The sequence below is a fragment of the Notothenia coriiceps genome, unplaced genomic scaffold (genome assembly GCF_000735185.1).
Source record: "Notothenia coriiceps isolate Sejong01 unplaced genomic scaffold, NC01 NC01_scaffold00003306, whole genome shotgun sequence".
NCBI lineage: Eukaryota > Metazoa > Chordata > Actinopteri > Perciformes > Nototheniidae > Notothenia > Notothenia coriiceps.
In genome coordinates, this window is record NW_011336007.1 from 359,108 (window position 1) to 373,817 (window position 14,710).

A 14,710-nucleotide genomic window follows, 5' to 3' on the forward strand; every position below is an offset into this window, starting at 1 on the left:
ATGGTGCGCAGTCTCATCAGAGACTCCGCGCCTGTATTTGGAAGCTCCTTGAATATTCAGCGTTATTTTTTCGCCTGTGTGAAGATATACTCCTAATTCGCATAGGCGCCGCCCTTCATATATGCCCATCTAGTTACTTCCTTTGACCAACTGTGTAAATATCAGCGAACTTATGATCGTTGAGCATAGATGTGCGGCAAGGTTGTGGTTGTTAAATAAGTAAAGATAAATAAAAGTGAAGCCTTTTGACTGATGATTAATTTAAACATATTTGACATCTTCTAATAAGTGGTGGTCTTGAACTATGACTCAGTTATTGTTGCTTTCGGGTTTCTGTTTATTTTGATACTGGTCAAGCAAACTAATTGTCATGAGCTGCATATTTCCAAACACTGTTTCTACTTTATTTAAATTTTAATACATCACTCTCCTGCTCTTATTTCACTGTCAGCTCCTAAGTGTGTTACTTAAAGGTGGGGTAGGTAATTTTGGAGTGCGCTAGAATTTGAAAATACACAGCCGGAAAAAATCTGCCACTTCCTTACAGAGCCCCTCCTCCAACACACACGTACGCGCACATGACCAATGAGGGCACGAGATAAGTTAGTGCACAGATGGAAGGCTGACAGGCAGGTAGGCCATCCAGTTATTTTAGCCGGGCCGGCTCAGATGATTGGTCGTGCTTTTTACAGTACTACGGCTTCCACAGATTACATTTTTGTATGGATTTTTTGTCAAAGCACTTCAGATATTCATTGCTATCAGGATGTTAAGAGCATTCCATGGAATATAAAAAAAAGTGTATCTCGAGCCGGTTTCTCAAACTGACCTACCCCACCTTTAACAGACTGTTCTGTGTCCAACATGCACTTTGCATATGTGATAATTTTATTGGTGTGTGCTTTCGACTGTTATATTATGAGACATGCAGAATCGGGAAACTACACCGCCATGATCAGGGATGGGAAACTTTGATGGTGGTGGGGGCCACATAATTGATGTACTGGCCACCAGGGGGCCGCAGATTCACTTGGAACACACACACACACAAATTCCATGTATTGCATGTAATTATGAACAAATATACTAAATAAACAAAGTCTTGGTTTTTAGAATATTAAACTTGTTTCGCCAAATTCAGATGATAAATACAACTTTTAAGCTTGTAAAGGCATAATTACAAGAGGCAACTTAACGTCACAGCGGGCATAACAACAGCCAGTGTTTATTGTGAGTATTTCCCCGGGAAACAAACACAATACACACACACGCGTCACAGATTAGTTTGCGGTATTTGGCTGCCGAACGAAATCATATACGCAGATCGCGACGTAACTAGGAGTCTAGTGGACGGTATCAGTACTACAAGTAAAGAAGTGCTTTAATTAATTACGTTGTTTATAAATGTATCTTGAGGGCCGCAAAAAGAGGAGGTGGGGGCCACATGCGGCCCTCATGGTGATCTCAGTACATATTTGTTCACCTTTTGTTGAATAAGCACCCTTTTATATTTCTTTACACAAGGCAAATATTTATCCAAAAGAATATTTGACCAGCACTCTCACTTACGCCTGTCTATAGTTTCCCTTTAACAGTGGACACCTGCCTGCTGGCCAACTAAAATCATTTGATAATCTCTACTAAAAGATGCTCTGCAGCTTTAACAACAGTTTGTAGTGTCCTAGTATAATTGTTCAATGGAGTCGAGTGTGTGGCTTCATCATTTAGTTGAAGTGTGTACTCCTGTTGAGTACACAAAGCACTGGACTCCACTGGCACACCACCAACACAGTTTGAGCGTTTGTTTCTGCTTCCAAGGTAACAATCAAAACAGCCTTTCAAAATAAAAGTCTTCTCACAGTAGTCCTATTCAGGGCAGACTGGCTTAACACATTTCGGGCACAGGCGCTTGAGCAGTGGAGCAGATCCATTAGTTAATTAGTGGGAGCAATGTTTCTGTCTATTTTCTCAAATGTTAACTTACTGTCATAAAGTCCTTGCAATAATGTGATTATATTTGTAAATGAGATGCTGAATATCATTTTGACTATTATTAGCAACTAATGAAAGTATTAAAGGAATAATATGTTTCTGGACTAGCTTTTAAGTTGGTTAGTCCCAACACATAACTGATCGTTTATTAAAGCTATCTTTCTGCTGTCAATCAGTCAGGACAATCCAGATTTAGAAACGTAACCAGACGCCCATGGGTAGGTTTTGTGAAGGCCTTAGTGCAATGAAGACAACCTCCACTTAAACTGCATTGAATTGTAATTATAAAATGAGCTGCAACATGAACTTAGTAGTTTGATGTCAGAACTTTTTCCAATGACTCATCTCATTTTAAATAAAAAAAACAGTAACTTGGCATCATATTTTTCTCCTTATTTGGGTAAGATTAGATGCATGTTTTGGAATGAATTCAGATAATCCAGTACTTGCCTTTAACTTTTTGTATTTTATTTATGTATCTTATTTATATAGTCAATAAAACAGCCGGATTAAATGTTTCCAGGTTGTCTGCAAATATTAGTTTAAGTCAACATTCCTTTTTGCATGCATTACCAAGCATTTACATTTTTAGAAATCTAAACAACCAAGCAATTACTCTTAATGAAAATAAAAGTAAACACTAGTCATCTACAGTATATCTCCGGATAGATGCCATGATATACTTTACATGTGAGCACAACCTCTGCTTAAATGAAAACAAACTTGTCAGAGGAAAGTATAATAATGGCTCACACAGCTCATTGCTTACACAAAGCATTGTAACCCTGTATTTTCTCAAGTTAAGCTAATACAACATTACATCCTTTGTGCTAAGACAACGCAAGGACTTGTTCAACAAGCTCCAAAATAAACATCAACTGTATACATGCTTGCTAGTTGGAGCAATCCAGGCACCTAAAAAGTAATGTCATTATTTGTCTTTGAGTTGGATTAACTTGCAGAGGCTGTATATCTGCCTCTCAGCTGTCAGACATGATCTCCGTCAGCTGTCACTCTGAACATGGCTCTACTGGCTGCATTAACTTTGTGTCGTATCTGGATGTTTGTTCATGTGTTCCTTCATGTTCTACATAAAGTACTGGCAGTTTCTACGCACAATGGGAGCCATTATCCCTTCTCTCAGGGAATAACCGAGAGATCAGTCGGTGTGCGCGAGTGTGTTTGATCACCTCTCAGAGCCGGTCATTGTCAGGGTTGAAGCCTGTCTCGCTGCACAGCCGCTCATCAGTGATTATTTATCACTAAGCGAGGATCAAGGCTGCTCTCTGACACATGAAGGCTGGGAACCCGGGCTCTGTTATTTATGTGCCTGAGCAAAGGTGCCAGTATTTGCCTCCAGGTCTATTCTTAGAACTCATTTGGGTGGAATTATAATGACACGTTTTTTCTTTTACATCCCTCCTGCAAAGTTCTTGTCTGAGCTGCAGGAATAAACAGGCAGCATTGTTGGGAACGTTTCTGTCATACCTTGAATTCTACAGAAATATCAGCTATTCAAATATAGCCACACACAAACAAATGATAGGTGGTGTTATTAAACAGCCAAGTAAGGAAATTGAACATTTTAAAACCTGCTCTACTGCCTGGCTGCTCAATGTCTGACTCTCCCTCAACGTTTTTAATATAAGTTGTTGCTCTGCATTTTAAATCAGCTCTGAATAAAGGATGTTTGGCATAAAAGTAATAACTATTATAGAAGGCAAAGATATCTTGACCCCTGCTTCAAAAAGTGAATTAATTCATTTTCTTAATGAGACATGAAGTTATGTTTTTTAAAATACAGTTCAACACCATGGCATGCTTCTGTCTACAGCAGGGGTGTCAAACTCAAGGCCCGGGGGCCAAATCCGGCCCGCGACTTCATTTGATGTGGCCCGCAAGAGTTTGCAAAGAATATAATACATTTATTATACGGTTACATGCCACTTTACAGAAGCAGGTTGGCCATAAACTACATGTCCCACAATGCATCTCGTTTTGTGTCATGCGCACTGAAGATACTTGCAATTATTTGCCCTGGACTTCTGCTTTCAGACGTAGTTAATTACTAAGTTATTACCCTATCCGATAATAATCCAATGCAGAGGCAATAATGTCATATAATACATTATTTTATATATATTATATATTTATATATGTATTTTATATAGTTACCACCGGCCCTTTGAGTGCAACCATAATGCTAATGTGGCCCGCGATGAAATTGAGTTTGACACCCCTGGTCTACAGTAATACAGAAGATGATTGACGCAAAGCATGCTAGTACTAAAATAGCTTTCTATATTAGTAAAAAAAAAGGAAACTTAACTCATGAACTTTGTCCTTTCTCGACCTAATGAACCGATCCTTTCTCGACCTAATGAACCGATCCTTTCTCGACCTAATGAACCGATCCTTTCTCGACCTAATGAACCGAGCATTGTCCTGATATAAGGGAGCAACAGGGTGACCGCTCACACAGCTCTAATACTGATAATCTTTAAATGCACCCAATGACATGTGGCACGGCGAGCTGGCAGCGTGGTTGTGATGAAGTTCATTTACCGTTAATCTCATGATGTTTTAGCTTAGCCACAGTGTGGAGGTGACAAGGAGAAAACTGGACTTGTAGCAAAGTAAGAAACCAAAAGGTGGCTGCTGTTTATTTGTAGATGTGTTAACACTTTTGGGGACGTTGTGAAGTCCCTTTTTTCACTTCCACAAGTGAAATGACTGTCCGTCTTTTACATGAAGACAGACTTCCGCTTTTCAGATCCATTATTTAAAAGGACAGTGTTTTAGTTTGGAGGACAAAAATAATGCTGGGGTTTTTTTCTATTTAGATTTAATGATTAATAAGGATCACAAGGGATTCCATAAAATACAAGAAAAACACAAAAAACTCTTTATATTTCTTCACTTTCATCGGGGAGCGTTTGGTCTTTTGATCCAAATATTTTGTCCTGGACACAATTTCTTGAACTGTATGGATTTCCCTGGTGATTCTCTTTTATTCCAGTGCTACTAAAACGTCCACATCTCCATTTGTCCAACACTTATTGTCCCTTTTTTTGGTTTCCTCAAAAAATCCAGGGATTTACGGATTGGTTAGCCCCTCCCAGCCCTGTCTTGTGTACCCCAGCATATGTCTTGATTATCCCAAAGCAGTAGTGACCTATAACCCATGTTAGCTGGTGTGTTGTTCATACACATGCAAATACTCCCATAGAAACACATCACTCATTGAAAGGGCATTTACTTTAGAAAACCATATCTACAAATGCTGTATGCCTGACAGGAAAAAACATACTCTGTCCAGAAACCTGCAGCAAGCCTGATGTTGTCTCAGCAGGTCAGCTGGGGTCAGATTAACCTTCATTTAATGGCTTGATTTAGCACTCCCTGCCAGCCACACCCAAACTGCCTGGAGACCGTTTGGTAACACTTTACATAGAGTTAAAAAAAACTATACTGTAATGTCTTAATCATTTGAAAATAAAGATTTCTTTAGACTCTTGTGAAACATTTTTATGTTTGATACACATTTAAGAGACTTAAAATATAAGTACATTTCATTTGAAAGCACCTCTGTGCCTCAGTACGGCCTCACAGAGCCGTTAGCATGGCTGTGGACACTTATTTCTATTTCTTTCTGTTTTTTACGTCTCTTCCATCTCTTTGCTGAGTTGTGGGCATCACTAGATCTGACTCTGGGGTCCAGTAGAGCAGAACGGTGGTCCGTCTCTGTCGGATTATCACACTGCAGAAAAGACGAGGGAAGTTGCTTGTCGGTCGGGGGGGGGAAACGTTTACAGTTCTTGACAATTTGGTGTTAGTCTAAACAGCTTTTAATAGTTGAATACAAGTAAAAAATAGAAATACCAGCTAATTAGAACTTTGACATTATTACCACCAGATTTACAGACTTAAGATTGTAAATATTTTTTGTTTATACCTGCGGGAAATTGGATTTTGGCTGGTCCATTTTAGAATAAAAATCAATGAATAAAATAAATGTTATTCTAATAAATAAAAATATATTTATATAAACATAGAGAACTTAAAATGTGCACTTAGTACTACAATACATGACAGCAATAAATATGTAAAATGTGTATATTACAATTTATACAATTGTCTATTAATAATGATATTAATGCTGAAAATAGAGTATTTAGAATATTCCTTTATGAAAATGCAATATATTAATAATCCTAAATGATTTGAATCGGAGCAGAGCTTAATAATGAATGCGAAGTAATGCATGGTTAATCATTCCTCATTATCTCTACAGTCCTTCTGATCGGCGACCTGATCCTCAGCGCTGACCCCAGACTGACCTCTCAGTGACGCAGCGTCTCACTCCACTCACTTGTTGATGGAGCAATGTCTGACAGGAGGTGGAAATGATCAGTGTCAGAAAATGCCTCAACTTTCTCTTTCTATGTACGCCTCCATCTGTCTCTGTTCCTCTCTCTCTCTCTCTCTGTGTCTCTGCTCGGTGGAGCGGGGCGGGTCACTGTGATTCAGGGCTGTAAGCCGGAGGAGGATTGGATCTATTTTTAGTTATGTCTGCACTCTGGGCCACGCTGACCCGCAGTCTCTGTCTGCCGTTTTTTTTTAATGTTTCTGTCAGGCTTTCATTCATTTATCTCATATCAGTTTGTCATCCTTTTGTCCTGTGATACCCTCACATAGCAGGATACTTCTCTCTAGTGTTGAACAGGCTCTACATCCCTGAAGTTCTCCTGCAGCAGCGTTTGTGAGGCGCTCACACACAACTCGTTTCTATAAAATGTTCATCCAGCCATCCTCCTTTTTTCTGGATGAGCGTGTACAGTATATTTCCTATGGTTACCCAAACATTGAGCCTGATTAAAGAGGCAACTAAGAGTGTATACCTTTTTGTGGTATTAATCAGTCAATTGATTTGTGTATAAAATGCCAGAATTATGACTCAGGTCAATTTAAGATACTTGTGCTCAATTAATGATAATAATAATGTTTTGAATGTCTTAATGTTTCCAGCCAAAGATTTATATCACAGCTATATACAATAAAGAGAAAACTAATATTGGAGCCTTGATAAGTTACTTTATTGACATTCTAAATGGTTGTTGATAACGTTTCTGTTGACACGAGCAGATACAGTACAGTAAGTGTATTGAACTCTGTTTTCTATCAACAGAACATTGAATTACATGTCTTATTATCAAATGCCAAACCAGCTTCTAAAATGAGCGAATTTGCTGCTTTCTTTTGTCTTATACGAGTGTAAACTGAGTATTTTTCAGTTTTTGACTTTGTCTGGGTCTTGGAACATTTCATTTTGCTAATCACTCACCCTCATATGTTTGCAGCTCTGTGTTCATTTTTCTTTCATTTTGGCCATTTTTCTTTTTTTACTTTGGTCAGAGACACTCCTTGTTTCATCCACTGTGTTTGTTTCTGAGAAAACTCATGGAATAGGGCTGTCAAAGAGTTGTTTGTGTGCCCTTGGTTGTGATGTTTTGCGTGTGTGCAGGTAGGAAACGGAGCTGAGAGCCAAGCTTTTAGTCGTGCTCTCAGCTCTGTTCTCATTGACTTGTCTGGAAAGTCACTAAAGGCATAACATGGAATCACTACTAGGATACCTAATGGCTTTGCTGGAAAGAAAAACACACACACACACACACACACACACACACACACACACACACACACACACACACACACACACACACACACACACACACACACACACACACACACACCCCAGCAACTGTAAAGCACGGATGCACTCTAATGCAATACGGTAGCTAAAGTGTAAGTATCATTTTAAAAGGGAAAAAGCCACACCTGTATAAGGTTAATGGAACCTGTAAACTGATTGCATATATTTTAATTGCCCTTTATTATATAATATGATTCAATAATAATCTGTATCGTAACAGGTGTAAGGGGCATGCAACTCATTTAACAAAAGCAGCCATGCATGAGTGGCTTCATGATGAGGTCTTTTCAAAATGGAGAAGCTGCTCTGTGTGTGCTGGTTGTGTCAGCGGCTCATCATGCTAATAACCGGCTCTGCTTACGCTGCAGGTTGCCATGTCGGCTCCTATCAGCAGATAGAGAACGCTACATACCGACCGCGGCCTTTTGTTGACGCCGCTCTTTCTCTGACAGTCTCTGAGGAGAAGGGACTTGACATGTTGGATATTTAAAGAGACTGGTGGTGGCAGTTATACCCTGTGGCATGCATACTGTAAATAATGTTTTGCTACTATTGATAAAACTCAATAGTGTTCCTTTCATTGGCACTGCTTCAGGCTTATTTGGTTTACTGGAAGTTAGGTGCAAGTCTAGTGCAACTAGAAGAAGAAGAAGCCATGTGTTTTTACACAAAATAACCACTTCTCACCAAATAACAATGTCCGTATTCTGTGTTTGTCCAATGTTTACTCTGTGCTCAGTTAGTTGGCATTTATTGTAAAGAATTGTTGTTTCTTTCCCTGCCGGCAGAAGTTAATTGATGTACTTGGGTGTGGGGGGGTGGATCATTTTTCAAACTCTGGATGTGGGCTGAAAGAAGCCATTTATCCCTCGATCCATCCATCTGATCAGAGTTTCTAGATGAGGTCGTAAAAAGGGGAAGGCTGAACGGATAAATTAACATGATGTGTCGCGCCTTCGCTCATCACTCAATCTAACAATTGGGCTAATATAAGTGCTGTGTTGCGCTTTTCTTTTCTTTGGGAAGCTGTAAAAGGGATGCAAGCTTGTAGGTGGGGATTGTAAAGGCAGGCTGTTATTTGAATCACTATCTTAAATATCAAAACACTTCCACTCCATTTCTTCCTTTATAATTAGCATTGTAGAAACCACAATGATGATCTAAAAGGTTCAAATCTGCCTATTTAAAAAAGAAATTCACTTTCAAGATGCTTTTAAAAAGTTCTCCAGTTAGCGTCCAAAACATTGTTGTTTTGGTTTGAAATTTGGAGTGTACGACTCCCTCCCTGTAGCCACTTAATAACGTTATTAAGCTCTTAGCAATGGGAAATGTAGCAGTATATTAGGTACACATAGCTCAAAGTAATATAAGTCATGATGCAACAGTCCTACTTTCATAAAGTGGATGTTCAGTTTTTCTGTTCAAACTGGTTTGAACGTGCTATTGTATTGCATTAAAAAGAGAGATGTTTAAGTCATTTGACCTGGTTATCAACAAATTGGGGGACGGTGCAACATGTTGCATAATAAAGTTTGATAAAACTGGTTACTTGTTACAGTACTAGTACGTCGTTTCGGATTTTTTTTGTAATAGTTTTAGATTATTAACTCACTGCATCTTTGGTCGATTTATTTTGTACTTTGAGGGCCTCAAAGGCCTAATAATATGTGATGTGTGATGTCTGGCCTTGATAATAAGCGTACCCTTTCTGCTGATCTGTATAGAGAAGAACATTATATTTTAGAACGATAAACACTGCTATTTTTAACGGTGTTAACTTCTGTGTTTGACACCGATCAGCTCCTGTTAGCTGCAGTCATTTTCTCTTTTTTTTATTCTTTTCTATACGAATTGTTCTTTTGAAGCCTGTACTTATTCTCTCATCTTTCTATTGAAACTCCTCATTCAGTTTCGAGTTTCTCTAAGCAGCCGGCTGCCAAAAGTGTCTGCCATGTCAAGCATAATAAGGCCGTCATCTCGGGCCAGCATTGAAAAATAGGCCTATTTTTGCAGGATGATCTAACTTCTAAGAATACATGCAGGCTAAATAGCCCATTATGGCTCTGAGAAGAAGGTTGAAGAATGTCTGCGGGATGCTTTGATTTCTCATCCTGTGAACAAGCTGGTCAGATTAAATCGTGTGTGTGTAATGTCTAAGCAAAAGTAGAATATTGAACTAAACAGGATAGACCTATGTTTTCAGAGACATGCAGGATACAAGCTGCAGCTGATTGGCTCACAGCTGAGGGTCAGAGGTTTGGGGGTCAGAGGTTCCTGTGGGTCACCCTGAGGATAGCAGTCGTAAGCCTCCCTGTGTTTTCCTGCAGGAACTTGTTGGTGGTGAAGGATTCGATAGGAAGTCAATGCACAAACCTTTATGCCGCTAACTATTTGAAAGCTAATAGAAATATGTCAATGCCTGAGTCTTCTAAAAACAGCCCTGAACACAGCAGTTGTGAACCAGCAGATTGAGATTGGTTTGTCAAATAAGGATTCACATATTGTTTATATGCTTGTAATATATGCATGAGGCTGTGGCTCAGTGGATAGTGTGCTGGACTTCGAATCAGGGGATAGCGTTGTGTCCCTGGGCAAGACACTTCACCCCAAATTGCTCCTGTGGGGATTGTCCACAGTACTGAATGTATGTAAGTCGCTTTGGATAAAAGCGTCTAACAAATGACATGTAATGACATGTAATGTAATATGCTTGCTTTTAAAGGTGGGGTAGGTAAGTTTGAGAAACCGGCTCGAGATACACTTTTTGTTGTATTCCATGGAATGCTCTTAACATCCCGATAGCAATGAATATCTGAAGTGCTTTGACAAAAAATCCATACAAAAATGTAATCTGTGGAAGCCGTGGTACTGTAAAAAGCACGACCAATCATCTGAGCCGGCCCGGCTAAAATAACTGGATGGCCTACCTGCCTGTCAGCCTTCCATCTGTGCACAAACTTATCTCGTGCCCTCATTGGTCATGTGCGCATTCGTGTGTGTTGGAGGAGGGGCTCTGTGAGGAAGTGGCAGATTTTCTCCGGTTGTGTATTTTCAAATTCTAGCGCACTCGAGCTGGTTTCTCCGAAATTACCTTCCCCACCTTTAAGCTGAGCATAGTAGAAAAGGTCCCTCACTCTGGATAAGGTCAGCCGTGTCACTATAGTCAGTGTTGGTGAAAAAAACTGCATTTGCTGTTAAGGAAGGAAGTATTTCCTCTTCACTTTTCCTTCCAGTTCCTGTTGTTGCAGCAGTCCGGGGATTAGAACAAACTGAAGCCTTCTCTAACCTTCGGGTTACCTCCAACGTATTAGCTGGTTTCTTTGATTTCATTAGTCCAAGTTAGTTGTTAGTTGTCTTTGTGAAGGATTTCTGGTTTTGACCTGCATACTGTGTACCTCCAAGTGATTGATGGCTCTGCCTCCAGAACAGCAAAACATGTGTATATCACCTCAACTGGATTTCTTTAAACTTTATTTTGCTAACTCCCTCAATGAATCAACAAACATCACTGCAGTTTGGTGACTCACCAGGGTTGTACTTTGCCAATAAAAATATTTTTCCCATAACGAGTTTCAACAAGACAACCACTTTCTCTTCTTTTTACCTTTCCCAAAAGGTCTCATTGCCTCATTATTGAATGTTCTGTGAAACTATTCACCGTTTGCTCTAGAAAGGGACCGATTGTCAGAAATGACTATTGCCATGTTGAAGATTATTTCTAGTCACCGTACCAATATATATCTTTAATCTGATGAAATTAGCGATTATGGATGTCCAGTGTCTTTCCAGCTAGGTCACGCACGGAAACAAACAAAAACAAAAACAGTGCACCCACGTAAGCGTCCCATCTGTCCCCTGAGACCAGCTGCTGGTGGGTGGGAGTGTGGCCAGTACAAACCTCACCTCTTACACCCTGCAACCCGCCATCCGCTGCAGATATCTATTGTATCTACACACACACACACACACACACACACACACACACACACACACACACACACACACACACACACACACACACACACACACACACACACACACACACATCCTCCCCTCGCCATTAGAATCATTAACTGGACACTTATTATATTAAGGCCGGACCCACAAGACTAATTCCACTAAGTGCAAAAAGCTTGTGCTAGAGTTTGTGTGTGTCTGTGTGTGTATTTGTGTGTGTGTGTCTAGTATATAAATGTTCATCCACAGCTTTGGCTTCTAAGCTTGTGCTACTTGCTGTGTGTCGATCAAACCTTTTTGACGTTGTGTCTCTCCTGTCGCTCCTTTAGTTCAAGTCTATTTGATGTTGGTCTTAAAATGGCAGGTTTAAACAAAGACTATCATGGATATGGTCTAAGAGAAAAGGACAGAGTGTGTGTTATGCATCATACAGTGGGACAGTTTAAAAGAAAATATTTAATAAATTCATAGTTGCTTGTGCAAGGATTTCCAAAAAACTTTGTAGTATTTATTATTTATTAGCATCTTTTAAAAGTTGTGTAGAACACGCTGTTTCCAGAAGTTGCTATTGAACCACATTAACTGCAGTCAGATTTAGTTATGTAATGCAGCACTTTTGTATTGCCTATTTTTGTGTTGGCTTTGTGTTATTGTGTATACCTCCTCAGTGAGTTTTCGCTAGTGTTTTGTTAACTGTAGCTAAAATGCTGGACAAAAACAGAATATCTTGCTTCTCTTTTTGTTACTGAAATCTTGTCCTTAATGTTTCCTCTCTATCTTTTCTGTCCTCAGATCACCAGAAACTGGACCGGGAGGCACGGATTTGTCGCCTGCTGAAACATCCAAACATAGGTAAGTCATTTCCCAATGAGAAGAAGGGCTTTGTTAGTTCAGAACAACTTAAACAAATATGTTCGATTTACCTCTGACCACGATAAAACCAAATATGTGGATAGGATTTGAAGTGATAACTGAAAAACATGGATTGTATTTCTCTAATTTAGGATCTTGTTGGTTATGTGCTGCGTTAAACCCAAATGGCAGACATAAAGCATAATCATTGCATTTGACCTTATTTTACGACTGTGGTCTCTTAATAAGTCGTTATTATTACCATAATAATCTCATGGTGGTGGACTCTCATAAAGCTGATGAAACAATGTTAAGTAGCGGTTATAGAAAGCCAGGGATCTCCAGCTGTGACACACAGTTTATTGTGGCTATTAAGGTACTTTTCAAACCATTAAAGCCTTATTGCCACAATTTGCTCATTCCTTCTACTCATTACTCATCAAGTCCAATCTGAACTTTCTGAAGGATATTTCCATTGTGAAAAAGTGCATTAATTGGCTAAGAAATCATAAAAGAGACATTATTTATAACTCAAGAACTGGCTTAATAATCATCATATCGTCTTCAGTAATAAAGTTATCCAGTGATTTGTGTCTATACATCCATGTTATATTGCAAACTGGTCGTGCTATCAACCAATTCTAATAGTTTAATTTGCCAAAGATGTCCGTGTAGCCAAAGCCACACTTTAGGGCAGGGGTGGGGAACCTTTTTCCTCTCGAGGGCCATTTCAATTTTTTCAACATCCTCCGAGGGCCGTACAAATTATTGACCTGTGCTTAAAAAAACTAAAATCACAGCCCATTCATTTGGCCTTTCTTTCATGCTGTGCAAAGAAAAAGCAACCTCTTAATCCAGATATCTCACCATGACATGCATGCACGTGCACGGTGTGGCATGACCACCACAACAGAAAGATATGGACACAAGATGTGTGCAAATGTATTTAGTTTCATATCCATGTGGACATGATTTAAGTGGGGGGGTACCTAACCTCCTCTAGGGGGGTCCGGGGGGCATGCTCCCCGGGAAGATTTGTTTTTAAATATTGAAGTTAAAAGCATCAATCTGGTGCACTTTGAGAGCAACATGAAGAGATCTATGGATACATCTCTCAACACCCAGATGAAACAGAACTGTAAGCAGATTTTCTTTTTCTTTATGGATATTTTACAAATCACTCCCCTTTCAAACTGTATTCTTCTTTATTAATAACAACTTTGTTTTACTGTCATACAGTATCTTATACTGTTTTACTTTATTGTCTTATTTTTTTATAATGATCATATCAATAATAATAATAATAATACGACATCATTACATTTCTGGTGCTCTCTGTCAAACTGCGCCACCCTGTCAGACACGTTAGACTCGTCCGTTGTGTTCAAGGACCCTAAATTTGGGCCAGGAAAAACAGGCCACTCGCCTTTTTAATTTTTTTTGCGGTCTATATTTCTTCAATTTTTTTTTTTTTTCCCCCCAGTTAATGAATTTTTGTCCGGTTAATGATTCTAATGTGTGTTGTTGGTGGTGTGCTGTGTGTGTGTGTGTGTGTGTGTGTGTGTGTTGTGTGTGTGTGTGTGTGTGTGTGTGGTGTTGTGTGTGTGTGTGTGTGTGTGTGTGTGTCGTGTGTGTGTGTTGTGTGTGTGTGTGTGTGTGTGTGTGTGTGTGTGTGTGTGTGTGTGTGTGTGTGTGTGTGTGTTGTAACAGACGCTAGGCCAGTGGTCTTGAGGAAGGAAGGAAAGGCAAGGCGTCTTTTGTGGGAAGAGCGCGTCAAGTATCTTAATCATAGAGTCTGTGCCCAGTGGCAACCTTAGACTCAATCTTAAAAAGCATAAATCAGGTATGGTTTCACTCTCGCTTTCTTCTTCATCCCTACCTGATTCCTGCTTCGTCATCGTGCCTAAATTTCTTCCCTTTTCCTTTTTCAACTCAGCTGCTCTTGTTCTTATCCTATTGCTCAAGGGGACCCGGCCCCTGTCCAAGTTTTCTATTCTCCCTAAAATGTAAGCCCCCTCTGAGCAAGAAGAGAGTAATATCCAACGTTTTCAGGTCTAAATTTTAAAACAGCCGTCCTTCACCCACCTCGGCACGAGGGCCAGGTTTTTATACATATCCTGTGAACAGTATAGCACAGGGTTCATTTTTTTTTTGTACGATCATTAAAAACTTGGAAAAGTCATGGAAATTCAAATG

The 14,710-nt window shown here is 39.6% G+C and overlaps 1 protein-coding gene across 1 annotated transcript in view; it reads left to right on the forward strand.

Annotated features, from left to right (window-relative positions):
- Window positions 1-2,917: 2,917 nt before the first annotated feature.
- Window positions 2,918-14,710, forward strand: part of LOC104941289 (calcium/calmodulin-dependent protein kinase type II subunit beta-like) — a 44,275-nt gene continuing 32,482 nt past the window's right edge. The window contains exons 1-2 of the mRNA XM_010766371.1: window positions 2,918-2,937; window positions 3,214-3,216. Coding sequence (XP_010764673.1) covers window positions 2,918-2,937; window positions 3,214-3,216 — 23 coding nt within the window. The remainder of the gene's footprint in view (window positions 2,938-3,213; window positions 3,217-14,710) is intronic.